The sequence below is a fragment of the Protopterus annectens genome, chromosome 1.part2 (genome assembly GCF_019279795.1).
Source record: "Protopterus annectens isolate FY-2018-M chromosome 1.part2, PAN1.0, whole genome shotgun sequence".
Taxonomy (NCBI): Eukaryota; Metazoa; Chordata; order Ceratodontiformes; family Protopteridae; genus Protopterus; species Protopterus annectens.
Window position 1 is genome coordinate 742,846,711 of NC_056727.1, and position 19,358 is coordinate 742,866,068.

Sequence of the window (19,358 nt, forward strand, 5' to 3'; positions counted from 1 at the left end):
TGAGAGAGTTTATCTATTATGCCTGAGTGGGGAATAGTGTTGAAGGCTTTGGCCAGGTCAAGGTAGGTGGTATGCACCATCCTCCCCTTGACAAAGCCAAACTGTGTGGGATCATGTTTTTGGAGGTTGCCAATGTCCTTGTTAATGAGGCCCATGATAATCCATTCTGTTGCCTTGCAGATCAGGCTAGCTAGGCTGATGGGTGTATAATTTCCCAGATCTGTGGATGCTCCACCTTTCTGTAAAGGGATGACAGTGTCTGTCCTCCACTCAGCTGGTGTGAAGCCGGTACTCAGGCTTTGGTTGAATAGGGCACCTAATGGTTCTGCAAGTTCCTGCCTGAGTTCATGTAGGATGCAGCCTGGGATGTTATTGGGTCCCATGGCGGCTGTATTTTTTGCCTTTGACAGAGCAGGGATGACCTGATCCCTAGATATAAGGGGAAGGTACTGGGAATGTCCTGATTCACTGATGAGGGGGTCAGAGGGGGGAAATTTTCACTGAATCTGTCAGCCAGCAAGTTTGCTATATCTACAACATTTGTATATGTGGTGTCCTTGACCACCAATTCTGAACAAATCTGGGCGCTAACTTTGAGGTTGCAGATATATGTGAAGAAGGACTTATGATTGTCTCTAGTAGATGTGGCCAATTTTGACTCGAAGTTGGCTTTAGAGGATTTCACTAGTGCTCTTATTTGCTTGTTTAGGCTAAGGAGAGATTGCTTCTAATTGGGCACCTGCTCCTTCTTGGTCCTGGGCAGCATTTTTTTTTTGTTTTGTTATAGAGTTTATTTATTGCAAATGTCCACCAGACAGGTTTACTCTTCCTTGCAGAGGATGATTTAGTCCTGTCAGGTATTCCAGATTCCATACATCTATATAAATGTTCATATAGTAATTTGGTATAGTTTTCGACACTGGTACCAGTTCCTAGAGAGGGGGAGGGGGCTGTGAAGCTGTTTATACCATCCCTCAGGAGGCTGCAATAAGCTTTGGAGAAGTTGTTTTTGTTTGACCCTAGCTAGAAGGAGATTGGTGGAGATTGTGACTTTGAAAATGACTGCTTTATGGTCGGATCTTACCAGGTAGGATGGTACTGCAGGGATGCTGCAGTGGTTACTCATGTTGGTTAATGCCAAGTCCAAGATATTATCACCTCTTGTGGGGGTACTGACTAGCTGTTCCAAAGCATTTGCATTGACAAAATCGAGGAATCTCTGGGCATTTGTATTCTGGCATGAGTAGTTCTTCCATTTTATGTTTGGATCACATTATCTTAAGCTGATAAGGCATAATGTGTTGATAACAAATGATTCATTCCTTATCAGTGTGAAATCATAATGAGAGAATGTAAATCAACATTTAATGTAAGTATGCTTCTTAATGTATGTGATTTAGAATGGGTTCATTAAAAGCATTTCTCTCCCCACGGTTTCTAGGGAAGAAACTATAAGGCTGGATAGGCCATTAAACAAGGCAGAGATGTTGAAAGTAGTTAATACTTTAAGGAGTGGAAAAGTCCATGGATTCATATTTTTCAACTGTCTCTGATTTCAACTCAAAATGTTGCTCTGTACCTCATAATCCCTCCTACACTTAGGGATTTGGGGAGAAAATGTGATGATTAAACTAAATTAATGATGGCAACAATTATAGTTATAGAGGTCTTTTACTTCAGAATATATATGTTAATTCACATTCTTTTATTTTGTCAACTTCTTAGATTAACACTACTAATATTTTAAGAAGTGTCATTGATTGTCCCGGATTATTTCTGGATTTTTCCCCTGATTCTGGAGGTAAGAAGCTGAGAACTTGATAGGTTACATCAGATTTTTTAAAGCTTTAAGGGTGAACTGCATAGCCATTGCTTCAGTTCCTCATCAAGACAGAGATGAGAGAACACTTCCATCAGATAACCCTGGCAAAAGTGGTGATGCTCTCTAAACCTGGGAAAGATAGGACAATTCTGTCAGACTACAGATCCATGTTATTGCTACAAATGGAAATACATGTTTTTGTGCAGTGTTAACAAACAGATTTAATAGTATCTTGCAAAAGATAATACCAACAAATCATTGGGGTCTTAGTCACAATAACTACTTTCCTGCTTTTATAGTGCTTGTGATAGCCGTACAATTCAGTATCCTCAATCCTATGCATAAATTCCTGCAAGTCAGTACTTTGTATTGAAAAGTGCATTCCTTCTTACTGAGTATTCTGTATTTTAAGCACACACACCTGTGTGCCGTGAAATATGCACCCCCTCAACTTCCTCCCAGCATACTGATAAACATTCCTTCATCATCTACCATAGACTAATATAAGCACACACCTGTGTGCTGTGAAATGTACACCCCTCAAATTCCTTGCAGCATGTGGTTAAACATTCCTTTATTCATGCACTAATATAAGAGCATCAGAAGTAAGGGATAACTACTTGGTAGCTGCAATTGTGATATAAATTAAAATAGGAAAGAAAGAAAGAACATTTTAAGGTAAAGCCTAAAACATAAAAAGTGTGTTTGTGACATTGCAAAATACAGTTGCATAAATAACAACTCCCTTGCCAATTTTAGCTACAAAGGCTCAGAAACAACTGTAATCAAATTTGAGAGGCAGTGTTTTGCACTTCAGTTTGTATCTGTACTTCAAAAGTAAATCTGCAGTGGTGCTATTTCTTAGGACATATGTGCATGTGCTACAGAACACCTCCCAACAATCATTACAATGATGTTTCGTGTGCCTGAGAGAGGTGATTTCTCCCAAGGTCTCTGCACTGAACACCTACTATTTAAATGAACAGCACTGCCATCATACCAAACCCTCTTTAATTACTTTGATTTATCTTCATTAACTGCAAATTATTTGTCTCCACACAACATCATTCAGACTGTAATTTGCAAGGCATTCAAGATTGTGGCTCTCACAAACTGCTGATCACTTTCACAGAGACCACTTTGTTCACAATGTGTACTATGCATGGAAGTCAATATTCTGAATAATCCGAAAAACAGGACCCAGGTTCTTCCTCCATTAAATTGTTGCTGCTTTCTTTAAGGGTCTCTCTCTCTCTCTCTGCAGTGTTCATCTTATTGTATGTTTTCATGTATAACACTGCATGCTAGATGTGCTTGGTCAGTTATAATCTAAAATCATGAACTAGTGCTGGAAACCACAGTGCAGTACAACAGAGAGCGCAGCTAAAGAGGCACCACCTCTCTCCTATAGCCATTTTATAGGCCATAAAAGATCCACAACAGTAGAATTAACATGGTCTATGCAGCAATGTTTAGCTGTGCTAACTGATACCATCACATCTCTTGTTAGTGAAGGTGGTACAAAGTGAAGGATGCTGATTGACCTAGAATTTCATTGTTTTGTTACAATAAAGATGAGATTATGTCCTCAGAAAGATAAAATTATTTCCAAATCCTTCTGTGTTATAGTGCTCCAGTTCATTTTTACAACCCAAAGGTGTGCCATAGGGGAATCAGATATTTCTGCTATCCTGTATTCTCCTAAATAACTGAACTACTAATTGGTTGCTTTCTTGGATTTAATGCATACCTGATGGTATTATGGCAGTGATGTCACTCTGCCAACCTTGCCATTGTTTTTCAGCCTATCCCATTCATGTTGTATAATTTTATTTATTTAGACTGTGTGTCTCAAAAAGCTGTCTGATCTTAGTGTGCTGACTAACCAAAAAAGATTACAGTATCAGCAGGTAGGGCTAAGGAGAACTTTCCTGGAATGGCATAACCACTATTTCGTTTTTCTTGCTACTACTGACAATCACATCCCAAATGTCCCCTCCCATAACCACTGCTCTTCTAATTTAAATTTATGGTCCAAGGAGGTGTATATATATATATATATATATATATATATATATATATATATATATATATATATATAAAAAAAGCAGGCATAACAGTACAGATGTCAATGGGAAAGTTGGTTTCGTTAGCTGCTTTACAACATACCACAACAGTTATCGATCAGCTACACTGATTCACAAAATTCAGTTAACTACAGACCACATAAACTTAATTTACAGAGAATTCAGGTTAACAGCATTGAGCATCTGTATACAATGTATGATTGTGACTTGGAATTCAGAAATGTACAATAATTTAATATCCCAAGACTTTTGGTAGGAAAAAAAATACTATTTAATAAACAATGGAGGAGCTGCAGCACAAGGGCAACAGCTACCCCTGTTCAAAAGCAACTGGAACAGTTTGGACATAGGTTGATCTAATTTCTTTACAGATGGTTACTGAAAAAAATGGTTAAAGTACTGATTTCAGTATTACCCCAGTTACAGTGTAGTTTATTTAAGTACTTTCATTTTTTTATTTGCAGATCAATAACTGGCAGAATACGCCAATCAGATCTTCTATTTTTTCCCTTTGTGGTGGTGCATAGGTTATTATTAGCTCATATGCAAAATACATTGCACATATGAGTGTTGTTAGAGCTGCAAGATTTATATCCTCACTGTTATTTTGTACCTGATGAGAGAGATGTTCTTCCTAGGAACCTCTTTAAGATCACTGATTGATGTGGTCTTGCCAGCAAAGCAATAGTTGGGGTTATAGTCTGTCATGATCGTAGAGGTCCGTAGTTTACTCAGTTTGTATTCGGGACTCTGTAGCTCTATTTGTAAGGCCTGGAGCTCCTGGTGCTTTCGACGATACACTGAAAATCCAAACCACAGAAAAGATTCATGAGATCAAAACATTGCCCTTTTGTTATTTATTTCCAAAGAAACGTAATATTTTATTTCCTATTAAAACTGTTTTCAATGAAGACTTAATAGAAATTCTGGGGTACAGTGGTTTAATGAAGTATGGGATATGCAATATTTTTTTTTAGATATACAGTCTTAAAGTGAAATGATATGTTATAATCAATGGCTGAATATGAAGGAAAGAAACTTTGAACCCTTCTTTCCATCTTCACTTTGAACAGTCCTTATATAATGCATTATTCCTTCACAGATAAACTACAAGTCCTCCATCTTTTTGTATCACTACAAAGGACCATACATTTTACTTATAGGTTCATAGGTTCATAGGTAGGTACTAGGCTATTGGCCCAAGTCCCTAAGTAAGTCTAGCCAACAAGGTTCCCTGGCTTACGCCACATAAGAAAGTTATTTTCCTGTGCCACTGTCGGGCAGAGACACAGAGGTGATCCCCGGGGTATATTTCCTATTTCCCATCCACTCATCAAGATTTTTCTTGAAGAGTGCTAATGAGGAACTTTGCTTGACATAGATGGGTAGCCTGTTCCAGAGTATGGGAAGTATCTGGGACAGGAATCTATCCCTCCAGCATGTCCTGTTTATTGTGGTGACAAGGTTTAGGTCCCTAGAGCGTGTAGCTCAGAGGGATTGGGATTTCTTTAGGTGTAGCATGTCCAACATCTCTGGGTATGACATAGCTTTATATGTTAGGCAGAGATCACCTCAGAGTAGGTGATATGCTATGGAGTAAAGCTGGAGTTTTTTGAGAAGGTCAGTGCAGGGCATCTGTTTGAGGCCAGTAATCCTCTTTGTGAGGTACTTTTGTGGCCTTTCCAGCTGCTGCAGATGTCTTGTGAGGTACATTCCAAAAGGGGCGTTGTACTCTATAATGGGTCTAATGAGTGTTGAGTAGAGAGGAATAATGACCTCTTTTTTCCTGGATGAGAAACCTTTTATGATGAAGTGTGCCACGTAGAAGGATTTCCTGACTACTGTGGCGATGTGATTACCAAAGGAGAGACTACTGTCCACCTGGGTCCCAAGGTCTCTTATCACACATTCAGCATTAAGTAGACTGCCGCCTATGTGGTAGTTCATTGGTACAGAGTTTTTACCAAAGGGGATGATAATGCATTTTTTGGCATTGAGCTTGAGGCCATGGCTCTGACAACAGGCATCTGTCTCAGTGAGGCCCTTCTGTAGGATGTCCACATCATTTGGGGCATCGACTATGGCTCCTAGTTTGCAGTCATCTGTGAACTTTGTTATCCAAAAGCTTTCTGTGTTAGCCTGTACATCAGAGAAGTAGATACCAAACAGGAGAGGTCCCAGGACTGAACCTTGTGGTACTCCACTTGTCACTGGTTTGAAGTCAGACTTGGAGTCTGCAACTTTTACAGTGTGGGTTCTGTCAGTGAGCCAGTTGGCAATCCATCTTGTGATGTAGAGTTGTATACCCAGTTTAGTGAGTTTAGCTATAATTCCAGAATGGGGGATGGTCTCAAAAGCCTTGGCGAGGTCAAGATAGGCTGTGTGAACCACCTTACCCTCATCTACGGCTTTGGTGACTGCCTCAAAGAAGTCAATCAGGTTCAGGATGCATGAGCTGCCTTTCTCAAACCCAAACTGGGTGGGGTCCAGAGTTTGGAGGTTACCAATATCTTTGTTTATGGGTTCCATGATGATACGTTCCATAGCCTTACATACCTGGCTTGTCAGGCTAATAGGGTGATAGTTCCTGGGATCAATGGTGGCTCCCCCTTTGTGGAGCGGAATAACTGTTGCTGTGCGCCATTCAGTGGGCACAAAGCCTGATGTGAGGCTATGATTGAACATGGTGCTTAGGTGGGGAGACAGTTCGTTCTGAAGTTCGTGTAAAACACAGCCTGGGATGTTGTCCAGTCCCATGGATGCTGTATTTTTGGCTTTAGAGAGTCCAGCTTTCACCTGCGTACTTGTGATTACAGGAACTCTGCATTCTTCCTGTATAGATATGGGCCCTTTAGGGGATGAGAGGGGGGTAAAGTTAGCACTGAACCTATCTGCCAGGATGTTGGCAATATCAGTTGGTTCTGTAATTTTCGTGCCATTGTGCTGTAACTCAGAGCAGATCTGGGTGTTGCCATTGAGATTCTTGACATAGCTATAGAATGCTTTGTGGTTTTCCCTAGAATCAGTGGTGATTTTGTTTTCGTAGCTAGCTTTGGAGGATCTTATAAGGGATTTCAACTTCTTACTGAGGCTGACCAGGGAGCTCCTCCACTCATATATAATTTTACTCTCTTTTGCAATAGTTTCTTCCTTCTGTTGTAGAGTTTGTTTATGGCAGGGGACCACCAGATTGGCTTCCATACCTGGAGGATAGCATCTTGGTTCTGTTAGGGATAGCACGATCCATGTACTCGTGCAAGTGCTTATAGAGTGCATTTGTGTAGGATTCAGCAGTCATAACTGTATTGTCCATCTGCATGGGTGTCATGAAGTTCACCACTTCTGTCTTAAGAAGTATGAAGTTGGCTTTGGAGAATTTTTTTACCATGGTTTCCTTAATGGGGGGGGGGGGGATTTGGATATCTAGGGTTATTAGCTTATGGTCAGCTCTGACCAACAAGGAGTTGACTTCAGGTGTGGAACACCGGTCAATCATGTTGGTAATGACTAGGTCTAGGATATTGTTGCCCCTGGTGGGGGAATGGATAAGTTGATCCAGGGCATTGGAATTTATGAATTCCAGAAAGCATTGAGTGAAGGAGTTGGTACATGAGTAGTTTTCCCAGTTAATAGTGGGGTAGTTGAAATCGCCCATTATTAGGGTGTTTGGTTGAACCCTAATATTTTCCAGTATATCAAGAAAAGAGAAGTGGGAATCCTGGGGCATGGTGGGGGATCTGTAGAAAGCTACAGTTTGGATTGCAGTTTTGCCCAGAGTTAGTTGCACTTGTTTAACCTCGGATGCATTATGCTGAGCAACTAGCCTGGAGGTGTGGATATCCTTAATGAATTTGGACAAACCTCCGCCGTTGGTGTTCCGGTCCAGGTTAGATGGCCGAAAAATGTGGTATGAGTTATAGCCTGGTAATGCAGGGGTGCTCTCTGGAGCCTTGAACCAGGCCTCAGTCAATGCACAGATATCAATGTTCTCCATTTTAAGGAGTGCCTCGAGGGAGTGCATTTTAAGATTTAGACTTCTAGCATTGAGTAGTATTACCCTCTGTTTTTGCTTGCCTGTTTCTATTACGGTGGTGAATTTGCCATTTGAACCTTGCCTAAAAAAGGCACTATAGGGGCAGCAAGAGCCTCTGCCAGTATCCAGAATCCCAGGGGTGACAGGTGCAGGCCATCTCTGGCAAAGCATCATGGTCTTTTGACCATGTCATCCCAGGCAGACAGATACTGGATCCCCTTAGAATGACCCCAGAAGCTTAGCCAATTGTTAAAGTCAACCATTTTGTCCTTGTACTGCAGTATCATTCTGGGCGATGGCAGGATGCTACTCAGGGCTAGGGTCATACCTGCCTGGGCTACAAGATCAGAGAGCTCTTCCATGTCTCTTTTCATGTAATCCAGGGAGGTGCATCTCAGGTCATTCACACCAACATGGACAATGACAGAGTCATATTTGTACTTGTTGTGGAGTGACCTGAGTGCGTGGGTTATGTGGCAGATCCTGGCACCTGACAGACAACTGACAGTAACCTTCTCCTTGTTTAGTCTGGTGAGTGGGACATCAGTGTGCCTGACTATAGAGTCACCTATGACTAGTGTGTTGGGTACGTTGTTTTGCCTTATGGGATGTGGTTGAGTGGCACACTGAGTCTATGGGCTATGGGTTGTGTTGGAAGGTGGAGGTTGCTTGTGTTTCTGCTTTGGAGGTCTCTTTTGCTTGAGCAGATTATTATTGAGAGCCTCCGTGAATGTTTTGGGTTGGGTGGGTTTTGGTGGTGTAGGTTTAGTGGGACCCTTACTTCAGGACTTTATATAAAAAAGAAGAAGAATAGTAAATTGCAAAATACAAATACAAAATATCAGGTTTATATAAAGATAAAAAAGAGGTTAAGCTGTATATCAGTTTGGTATTTTCGGAATTCATGCATTATTTGTCACAATATCTGTAACAGCAGAGGGATATTTACATTTTAGACTTCCTCAGCTTTAAGAAACAAAGCAATTAATCATGCCATCAGTTTTAGAAACAGTCAGTTACAACTCTTAAACCTAAGTACTGAATTCAGTCAGTCTTTTTAAGTGTGTTACTAGGCACAAATTAATCGTCTCACACCTCATCTGAAAATGTGGTTTGAGAGTACAGTTTTGAGTATTAATAAAACATTATGCTATTCCTTGAAGCACGCTATCCAAACACATCTTTAAAAGAAAATCAGTGGGCATCATTACAAAAAACTACTAGTTGCTCATGCCAGATGCAGTCAAAAACAGGGGAAATATCAGTACTTCTGCAAGGTGCAGCAGAGGTTCACTCACTGAAAAAAAATACAGTAAACATCTAATAACAGAACATTAAACAGTGAAGGTTTAACGTATTGAAAAAGCTTAACATTGAAAAATAATTCATTGAATGGCCATAGTCGACCAACATCATGAACGTAACCAATTTATTTTGATGCGCGAACATAGACCTTTACTACAGTAAATGTCTTCACCATCACATTTCATTCTTGGTCCTCATAAAAAGAATATTGTGGATAAAAGTTTAGAATTACCAAGCCACCATTAAAGTTACAAAACCATGGCGTAAGCTGCAGTGAATAAAGCAATGGTGGCATTGACGGCATTTCTAAAACTATGTTGTTTGTCTGATTGCAAGCCATAGCTATTCATGTTTTATTATTTGATTGGGGTCTATGTTTATGCATTGAAAAAAATTACAGTGAACGGCTAATAATCGAACGTTAAACAGAGAAAGTTTAACATACTAAACATGCTTAATAGAGAAAAATAATTAATTTAATGACCATAGCTGGCCAACAACCAGGAAGTATCGTGATGCATAAGGTAAGCGAAGGAAACCTTTTTTTTATTTGCCCTGTTCCCCACTGTAGTGCGATATTGGAGTTGGTATAATATTCCTGATGTTGGTGCACCACTGTAACATTCTTCTGATATGTCAACAGTTACAGGCATAAAAATCTTATTTACAAAAACTATTCACCACCCTGGAGAACTCTTATTCTTCATTGACAGGAAAATTGTGTGCAAAAATCATCTTAAAACGCTGATATTGGTGACTAGCTGATATTGCTTACTAGTTTTTCACATGATACAGCAGGAGTCATTATTTGGGAATCTGCCCTTTGAATGTACTTACCGATCATGATCCCTGAGAAGGTAAGAATAAGTGCAGCCACGAGCAGTGACGTAACCACTGAGAGGACCAGGGAGAGCGCAGAAGGAACTGCAAAATAAGCACATACGGGATAACTTACACAAGTCACAGAAGGTACATCGCATCAAGATAATTTACAAGCCCTGACACATTATAATTTGCAATTTTGTGGTATTGCTTTATCTGTATCAGTCACATAATCCTTCCATCAATCTGTGAACTTGTTCAGAAGCAACTATTCCTTTCCAAAACAGTCTGGCTTTTCAGTTACTCCGTATCCATTGCATATAACACATTTAATTGCTCTCCTATAAAAGCTACTCCATCAGAAATTTTATTTGTGCTTCTTGATTACAATTAGCACTCATGCACTCTGCTGCAACATCTCTCTCTCTCTCTCTCTCTCTCTCTCTCTCATGCATGCTTTCTCAGTCATACCTCCTGTCCATATAGGCATTTGCCTTCATTTTGCCTCGACAATGGGACAGATTTACATAAATACCATTAGGGCCTGCTTCAGTAATTTTTAATTCTCCATGTATCTAACTCTATTTCGTCTATGTTCAGAGCAGCCTCCTTTGTAATCTATTTTGTCTTTATCAAAGTGATCTCTGAAGAAGTGACTTCTAAGCTCTACTTTAAGTCCTGACTTTTCTTTGTTTCTTCTTCCAGAACAAGGTGCTCTTCATGTTACAACATCTGCATGATTTAAATACACTGCCTACTGAAATTTTATGGAACACAAATGAGATGTTCAAAAATGCAGATCTGCATGTAGAAATTAGGTAGATTACATACTAAGTCGGAAACTATGGTATCTTTGGAGTTTTCTGCCCATGGAGTGGTTTGGGAGAGAAGTAAGAGTAAGAGCTCAGACATTTGTTGTTATTTGTTGTGGTCATAGTTTAATTTTTGAATTTTTGGGACTCATAGTTATTCGGTCTTGCACTTCTGATAAGAAGTCCTTAAATAATCCCTCTAAAGCCTACCCCTTTGTGAATTTCAAGTATTCAAATACCTATCATAACATTGTTCTTCTTCTTTTATCCATCCGGAGCATTCAGGTTCAGTACCCCTCCCCATCCCAGACTTCTGCATGTTTCCAAGTTGCCCTTCAATGTAGCAATTTAATGATCTGTTCTGATGTGTGGTCACAAAATTTCAAGTGAAGTTTTAGTTGTCCTGTGTATGAGCAGTGCAGCCTTCAGTAGAAGACAATGTTAATTGCTATTGCATTCTACTTGCCATTGCTGTTTTTTCATGAACTGGGTGTTTCAGGAAGTTGTCATACCTGAGGCACTCTCTTTGTCCAATGAAATTTTTGATCTCTTGCCAGGCAGTACTTTATCCTAAGGTCTTGAGTTAAGAGTTTAGAACGTTGCATGTTTTGGCTATGTTTTGATATTGCCAAATTCCTAACAACTCAGACTCTTTGAAGCTTCTTCTTGTCTTCATCCAAGAAGTACACACACACTGTTATCAGACATGGCCTGCTTTGCCCACTTAGTGTGCACATTTTTGTACATAAGGGATAAGTAGCTGTTCATCAGTAACAAACATTCTGCTTCTTCCACTTTACACTAAAGTTTCTTTATGTCTGTTCCTTATGCTCTTCAGTTTCACCTCTACTGTTACTTCTACAACCTCTTCAGTGAAAAAATGCCAGATAACACCATTATTTACCCACATCCCTTTATCACAGGAGTACAGGCTGATGACAGAAAAGGACTACTTTCTCACCTAGTCCACCCATTTATTTAACTTCTGGACAAGCTGCAGATCATAATCATCCATCAGCTTATTCTCTCCTTCCACTATATAAATTTCCATATGTCTTTTCCATGAATTCTGTCACTTAATTTGATGCTAGCACCACCCCCCATGAGTAGATTGCCTCAATAATCCCCAGCTGTTTTCCATAAAACAGTGTGGACATATTTTGATCAAAGCTAAAAATGCCATCCATAAATTGAACCTGAGTACCTTCTGATGTCTTCTATTTTGAGCCTATAACCATCAATTTTATAATCAAAATTCATAGCATTTTACCAAAGTATAGGATACTACATTTCTTTTTCCTGAGATTTAAAAAAAATGCTGTCAGAGTACCCTAAGTGTAGCATAGCTAGGACTCCCCTAGAGCATCCTTTTTTCCTTAAGTGGAAATAACAGTTAACTTTATGTCTGTTCCTTATGCTCTTCAATTCCACCTCTACTTTTACTTCTACAACCTCTTCAGTGAAAAAATGCCAGCTGCACATGGTTGGTTACAATTACAATGGTTACAGGTCAAAGCAAAGGGTCATTATTAAGCCCTGTGCTACACCTCTGGTCATGTGCAATTATATTTGTAGGTATTGTTCTACTTTAATGTTATACCTCATCAACCTCTTAACACAAAAAAATCTGAACAAAGCCAAAAATAATGGGGAGACGAAGGCCAAAAATAGGGATAGATTTTAATTTTTGCTCTTGTAAACTTAGAATAACAGGTTTTGTATTAGTATGTATTTTCTGAAGTATATGAAATATGAAACTCAAATGTCTGTCATTATTTAATGACTTCAGTCCTTGATGATTTGCCGTAAAACCACAAATCTTTTGAAGAATGGACTAAAAATATATGGCAAAAATATGGACATTCGGCCAAAATCTGGTCAGTTGAAAGGTATACATAAGTAGCCAGGTGTGGCTTCAGTAACTTGTGTAACAGTTACATAACTTGTTTCGAGTATTTGGTATACCTACATAAGGGATCATGCTACATGCTTTTGCTAGACCAAATAATGCTGGGTAACACTTTCCATTATTTTGTAAAATATGCTGGTCTGTAAATATCTAGGTTTGGAGTAATCCCTCGTCTTGTGTACAGGAACCACTAATGTTTTTGACATATTTTAGGACCATACCAATAGAAAGACTTCCTTATTGAGAAACCTAGCAGACTATACATGCACTATAATATGGGCATTTTAGTTAAAACACAACATGGATGACGCAGATTTTCTTGAAGTAACTCTTTATTAATGGGTGGAATCTATAACATAGTTTAACTAAATTAACAAGCAGTAGGGGAAATATAAGATTTTCCTTTACTGATGCCATAGGGATCGGCTGACAGGGACATTAGGGAATTAGAGATATATGTGATTAAGGAATCAGACATATAGATCAAACCTCTATATGACTCACAAATAAAACCGTGCTTGTACATAATGATTCCTGTCTGCTTCGACACTGGTTCTTTCAGCCATATATAACGTTTAGAAAGTCGGTTTAAAATGTTTCTCTTGTCTGTTCACTTTTTCCTATTTGTTGTTGGGAAGGGAAAGCTAAAGTTGTACTTCAGGAACACTGTTAAATTTATTATATATTTTCTATGGATGTTACCATCAATATGGTTATAGCAGATATCAGCCCAAATGCAAAATAGCTGTAGGTTCATACTTTCTTGATTTTGGAGGGCTTACTCTGTTCTACAATAGATTTGCTACATTTGCATAAGTTAGCTTGAATATTCAGCACAGTATTCACTATTTGTATGCCTTTGCCTACATCTTTAAAGTTCTTATATGTGACATTTCTCAATAATTTAAGTATCATAGTGTTGCTTACTGAAATCTGATGGGCTGTAATAATTAATATGGTAGGCAGGATAATGTCCACAGTACTATTCTAATCCATCTGTCTGCCAGCCTAAGATAACTACAATGTTGTCTAGATTAATAGAAGGTAAGCATATCAAGACTGATGTATGCAATCATTATGTTACAGTCTTGTGTTTATTTTGTTGGCCAAACTGATTTATTCTATAAAATGCTACTAAAATAAATAAAAATAGAATTCTAATACATATATGTTTTTTGACAGATAAGGAAATGTTGAGTATAGGGAAGGTTGACTAAACATTATATTTCATGTGATTCAGTTGGGTCTATATCATATGAGTGAATTGCACAAACTGCGAACGCTCATAAAATCGAACGTACCGTACCTCAAAGTGCTTTTTTTTGAGATTGCAGTACAGTGAAGAATGTGATATTTGCCCTTTCCTCACTGTAGTGCGATCTCGGAGTTGGAATATATATTTAGTGGGAGTTGTGGGGGCACAGCCCCCACAATAGGAAGTTCAAGGTCTGGTACATTCGATATTATAAGCGTTCGCAATTTGTGCGATTCGCTCATATGATATGGACATGATTTGGTTAACTTATTGTTTTCTGCTTTGGTGTTGGATTTGTGCTGTTTTAGGTGTGTGTGTGTGTGTGTGTGTGTGTGTGTGTGTGTGTGTGTGTGTGTGTGTGTGTGTGTATGTTTATTTATTTACTTTTGACAGCAGGAGCAGTGAGGGATCAATTACTTATGTTATTCCTTTTTGCTTGTATTTGTGATGGGAGTGCACTGCTGGAGTGGTGTTTGGATGTGTGCCTGCAATCTGTTTTCCTTTCATAATATTTCTACTTTCTCTGTGCTTGTGCAACCATGAAGTCGCTATGTATAAGTTGGGGTGGTTGCCCCCACATATAGTGTAAAGAGAACTTGCCTCCCTGCAAAACAACAACTATAAAAAAACCCTTGCTTTGGTTATTTTATTATTTCTGGATACACTGTGAAATGTGATACTCATTGAACAATAATTTTCTGTGGCTGAGATAATGGGCTGGCTGTGTTTCTTCTCTGGTCTGTCAGGTCTGCCATTTATTTGGGCTGAAGAACTTTCCTTATATAGTCACGCACGCGTGAATTTGTGTGTGTGCATGTATATGTATGTATGTAGCTCTCTCTCTCTCTCTCTCTCTATATATATATATATATATATATGTATATAAGCACAAACAGTGCAAATACTTCCTCACTGGTTCATGGATACAAAAATTATATCACTGGCGAATCTTGATTATCAAAACTGGTTTGTGTCTTTTAGAAGCCGTTGACTTAATAAAACCTACTTTTTTTGGACATTAATTTGATTACTGGATTTGTTTACACACACACACACACACACACACACACACACACACACACACACACACACACACACACACACACACACACACACAGACACCTGTCTCTCTCTCTCTCTCTATATATATATATATATATATATATATATATATATATATGTATATACACACACACACACACACACATATATATATATATATATCTATATGTATATTTATATATACATGTATATATATATATATATATATATATATATATATATATATATATATATATATATATATATATATATATATATATATACACACATGTATATGTGCCTCCTTGCAAAAAAAAAAAAAAATGTTTTTGACTTTTTTTGTGGATTTATTTAAATGCTTTGAGGGCATTCCTTGCTGCCTACATAGTGACAAGTCAATAGTTGAAAGTCAACAGTTTGGTATTTCAATCATTTTAAGTATATATATATATATATATATATATATATATATATATATATATATATATATATATATATATATATATATATATATATATGAAGGTCCATGATGATTTTCAGAAATGATCAACAGAGTTTAAGGCACCCTGCTTAAATATTGGGATATAATTGGAGCTGAAGGAGCAAATGTGGAAGCAATTTACTCAATAGCTTCTAAACCGAGACAGCTTCATAGTTTAGTGCCAGTATAGTGAATCCAACATATTTAAAATACATTTGTGAGGTCAGAGTTTCATATTATGTCTTCCTGGAACCATCCAAAAGACAAAACGTTATTCTGAATGTGCATAGTTAAAGGATGTGGTAAGGGAGCATTTTTATTAATTTATAATACTGTCTTCATGAATCACATGTTTAACCATATTATGAAGTGGATAGAGTGGTTTAGAATGTGATTTTCATAATTATTGTTACTGATTTTATATGGGCGTGGCTATGGAAATATGAATAATTTGTCTGTATAAAGTAGCACTCAGACAAGTTTACTTTATCCTATAGTAGTGTAGTTTATTGATCTGATGAGTGTGATTTGCATGTTACAGCATGTACATTGATGCACCATGCTGTGGTCACGATTTTTCGTCTGTATTTAAATAAGTGATGATGTGTGACAGGGTGGACACTATTTCAGAAATAACAGACTGCTTAGGATGTTCTCAGGCCTGGCACTGCAGGCAGAGGGCCTTTACATACTTCTCAACCTCTCAGTACAAGAAATCTGGACAAAGCCAAAAATAATGAGAGACAAAGGCTCAAAAATAGGTACAGATTTTAAGTATTGTCCCTATAAACTTAGAAAGTTTCTACAATGACATATATTATATTATTATATATTTTCTGAAGGATATGAAGTCTGAAACAAATGTATGTCATTATTTAGCAATCCTTAATGATCTGCTAAAAAAAAAAAAAAAACAACAACAAATTTTATGAGGAACAGACCAAAATCACTAGGTGATGTGATAATTTTGGCTAATGTGTGGGAGTTGGTGTGCTTCAGGTTTCAGCTCTGATCCTACTATTGCTCATACTGGTGATGGGCTACATTAGCAAACAAGTCAGAGGGGACAGATCAACAAAGTTGCTGTCTGTAGATGATATGGCATTACAGGCAGATTCTGCACAAGAACTCCAACAAAAGATTGGAGAATGGAATTAAAAACTGAAGGCACATGGGAAGAAAGGAAGTACAGACAAGACAATTGGGGTGTATATCTAAACATCGGACACTGAAAAGTTTGAATACCAAAACTCGAACTTGAAAGATCGAAGACTGAAAATATCAAAGCCTCAGAACATTGAATTCTTTCCCAGGGAAAGAATTTGGTGGGCTGTTTCTGCGGCTTCGCTATTTCCTCCACTGGGGTGCGATCTTGGAGTTGGTATATTAAGTAGGGGGGGTGTGGGGGGCATAGCTCCCCACATTTGAAATAGTTTGTAGTGTTCGTGTCTTTCGCGTTTTGCACTGGAACAGCAATTTTTTTCCCAGGGAAAAATATCGCTGTTCTCAGTCTTTGAGGTTTTCAGCTTTTGTGGTTTTGGGTTCGATGCTGTAACATTCGAAGTTTTGACACCTCGATGTTATGATATAGACCCAGACAACTGTAATGACAAAAAAATGGAGGTAATCAGAAAAGCAGAGAATGGAAATAGTGGAGCAGGTTATCAGCTTCATTTATCTTGAAGGGGTGCTTGTGGACAAGGGAAGTCTGAATGAGGATGTCAAAACTAGAATTAGAGGGACTGCAGCTAACTGGCACAGAGTGTCATGGATAGTGTATGACAGAAGAATGTCAAAGAAGCTGAAAAGTAAGGTGCATATAGCAGTGGTACAATCAGTAGTACTGTATGGTAGTACAGAAATCTGGGCAGTGAAGGCAGAGCAATTAAGTTAGCTAATGATGAAGGCGATGAAGTGCCTGACATCGGTGGTAGGATTCACACTGTGGGACAGAAGAAGAAAGGAGGACATTAGAGCAAAAACCCAAGTAGCTGCATTTACAGAAAAGGTTAAAGAGAACAGAGATGGGAAAGATTCCAAATGGGCATTCCAAGACTTGGAGAAAGCATATGACAAGGGCCCAAGAAAGCTGATATGGTGGTTCTGGCACATGTACTGGAAAGCAGAAGACAATCTGGTGAAGAAGATTTGAGACAGACAAGAAGAAGGCAAGAGGAAATGAGGGCATCCAGCAAAAAGATGGCCGGATCGTGTGAGAGAAGGTCTGTAACAGGCACGACAGTTGAAGAAGGTAGAAGAGTGATACTGAATCAAGAAAGATGGTGACAGTTGACATGACACCCTGATCCAATGTTGAAAATGAGAAAAAGGGGGTTGCTGAGGATGTTGATGATTTCATACAGCACAGAGTGTCTCTCTACTAACTGGCAAATTAACACGAGTTAACTTTCAGCACAAACTGTTCCTTTTCTAGTCCTTACAGTCTCTTTCTCAGGGATGTTCCATTTCTGTCATGACACTATCTGTCCTAACTGCAGCACACTTCCTTCAGCTTATTTCACCTTTTCTTTTTGTAAGAATTATTTAAAATGACAGACATTATATGTTCATGGAAAATATATTTACAATTATTGCGCCTACCATTATTCTTCTTATTTGTTCTTATCCTTTCAGCTATCATGTATTCCACTTCTCATATAGTGTGGTCATCACACTGAAGTGATCTGTGTGCTATTCCATGCCAGTGAGCCATCACACTGCAGTGATCAGAGTGCTATTCCAACCAACAGAGTTGTCACACTGATGTGATTTGACTGCTATTCCATCCCAGTGAGACATCACACTGCAGTGATCAGAGTGCTATTCCATCCCAGTGAGTCATCACACTATAGTGATCCGATGTTATTCCATCCCAGTGAGTCATCACACTCCAATGATCAGAGTGCTATTCCATCCCAGTGAGTCATCACACTATAGTGATCCGATGTTATTCCATCCCAGTGAGTCATCACACTCCAATGATCAGAGTGCTATTCCATCCCAGTGAGTCGTCACACTATAGTGATCCAATGTTATTCCATCCCAGTGAGTCATCACGCTATAGTGATCTGAGTGCTATCCTTCTCAATGAGTCATGACACTGAAGTGACCTGAGTGCTGTTCCACCCAGTGAGTCATCACACTGTAGTGATCTAAGTGTTATCCTTCTCAGTGAGTCATTACACTGAGGTGATCTGTGTGGTATTTAGTCCCAGTGAGTTGTCACACTGTGGTGATTGTTGTGCTATTTAGTCCCAGTAAGTTGTTACACTGTAGTGATCGGTGTGGTATGATTTATGCAGTGATGTGTTCTAACTGTTGCAACTGAGTGCAGAGGCATGCATGACCAGAATTCTTCCCTTTTCATTCCAGCTAGCTTTGCCTTTAATAATACTCCTATATGTTTTGTATACAGTGTAATTTTAACTGAATATTTAGATATGAGGCTACAATGTTGAAATGAATGTTTTATGGCTGGCCTGGCAAACCTACTGTTTGTTGATCTCCATTTAAATGATGTTCAGTGTACTGTAATTGGAAGGTTTCTGTGTAGAATTGAATCAATGTCATGGTTTGAGAGGAGGGAGACAATGCGTGTTATGTTTGTTATTTACATTCTCCCCTTGCTATGAGTTTGTGCATCCTCGAAGTGAAACAAGTAGAAAGATATATATATATATATATATATATATATATATATATATATATATATATATATATATATATATATATATATATATATATCATATCTATCTTTATTATATATATATATATATATATATATGGTGTGT

General features: G+C 38.4%; 1 protein-coding gene across 1 annotated transcript in view; it reads right to left on the reverse strand.

The window, feature by feature from the left end:
- Positions 1–19,358, reverse strand: part of ALK (ALK receptor tyrosine kinase) — a 1,522,063-nt gene that overhangs the window by 485,398 nt on the left and 1,017,307 nt on the right. The window contains exons 13-14 of the mRNA XM_044058894.1: positions 10,085–10,171; positions 4,523–4,709 (exon numbers count right to left, since the gene is read on the reverse strand). Of these exons, the coding sequence (XP_043914829.1) occupies positions 4,523–4,709; positions 10,085–10,171 (274 nt within the window). The remainder of the gene's footprint in view (positions 1–4,522; positions 4,710–10,084; positions 10,172–19,358) is intronic.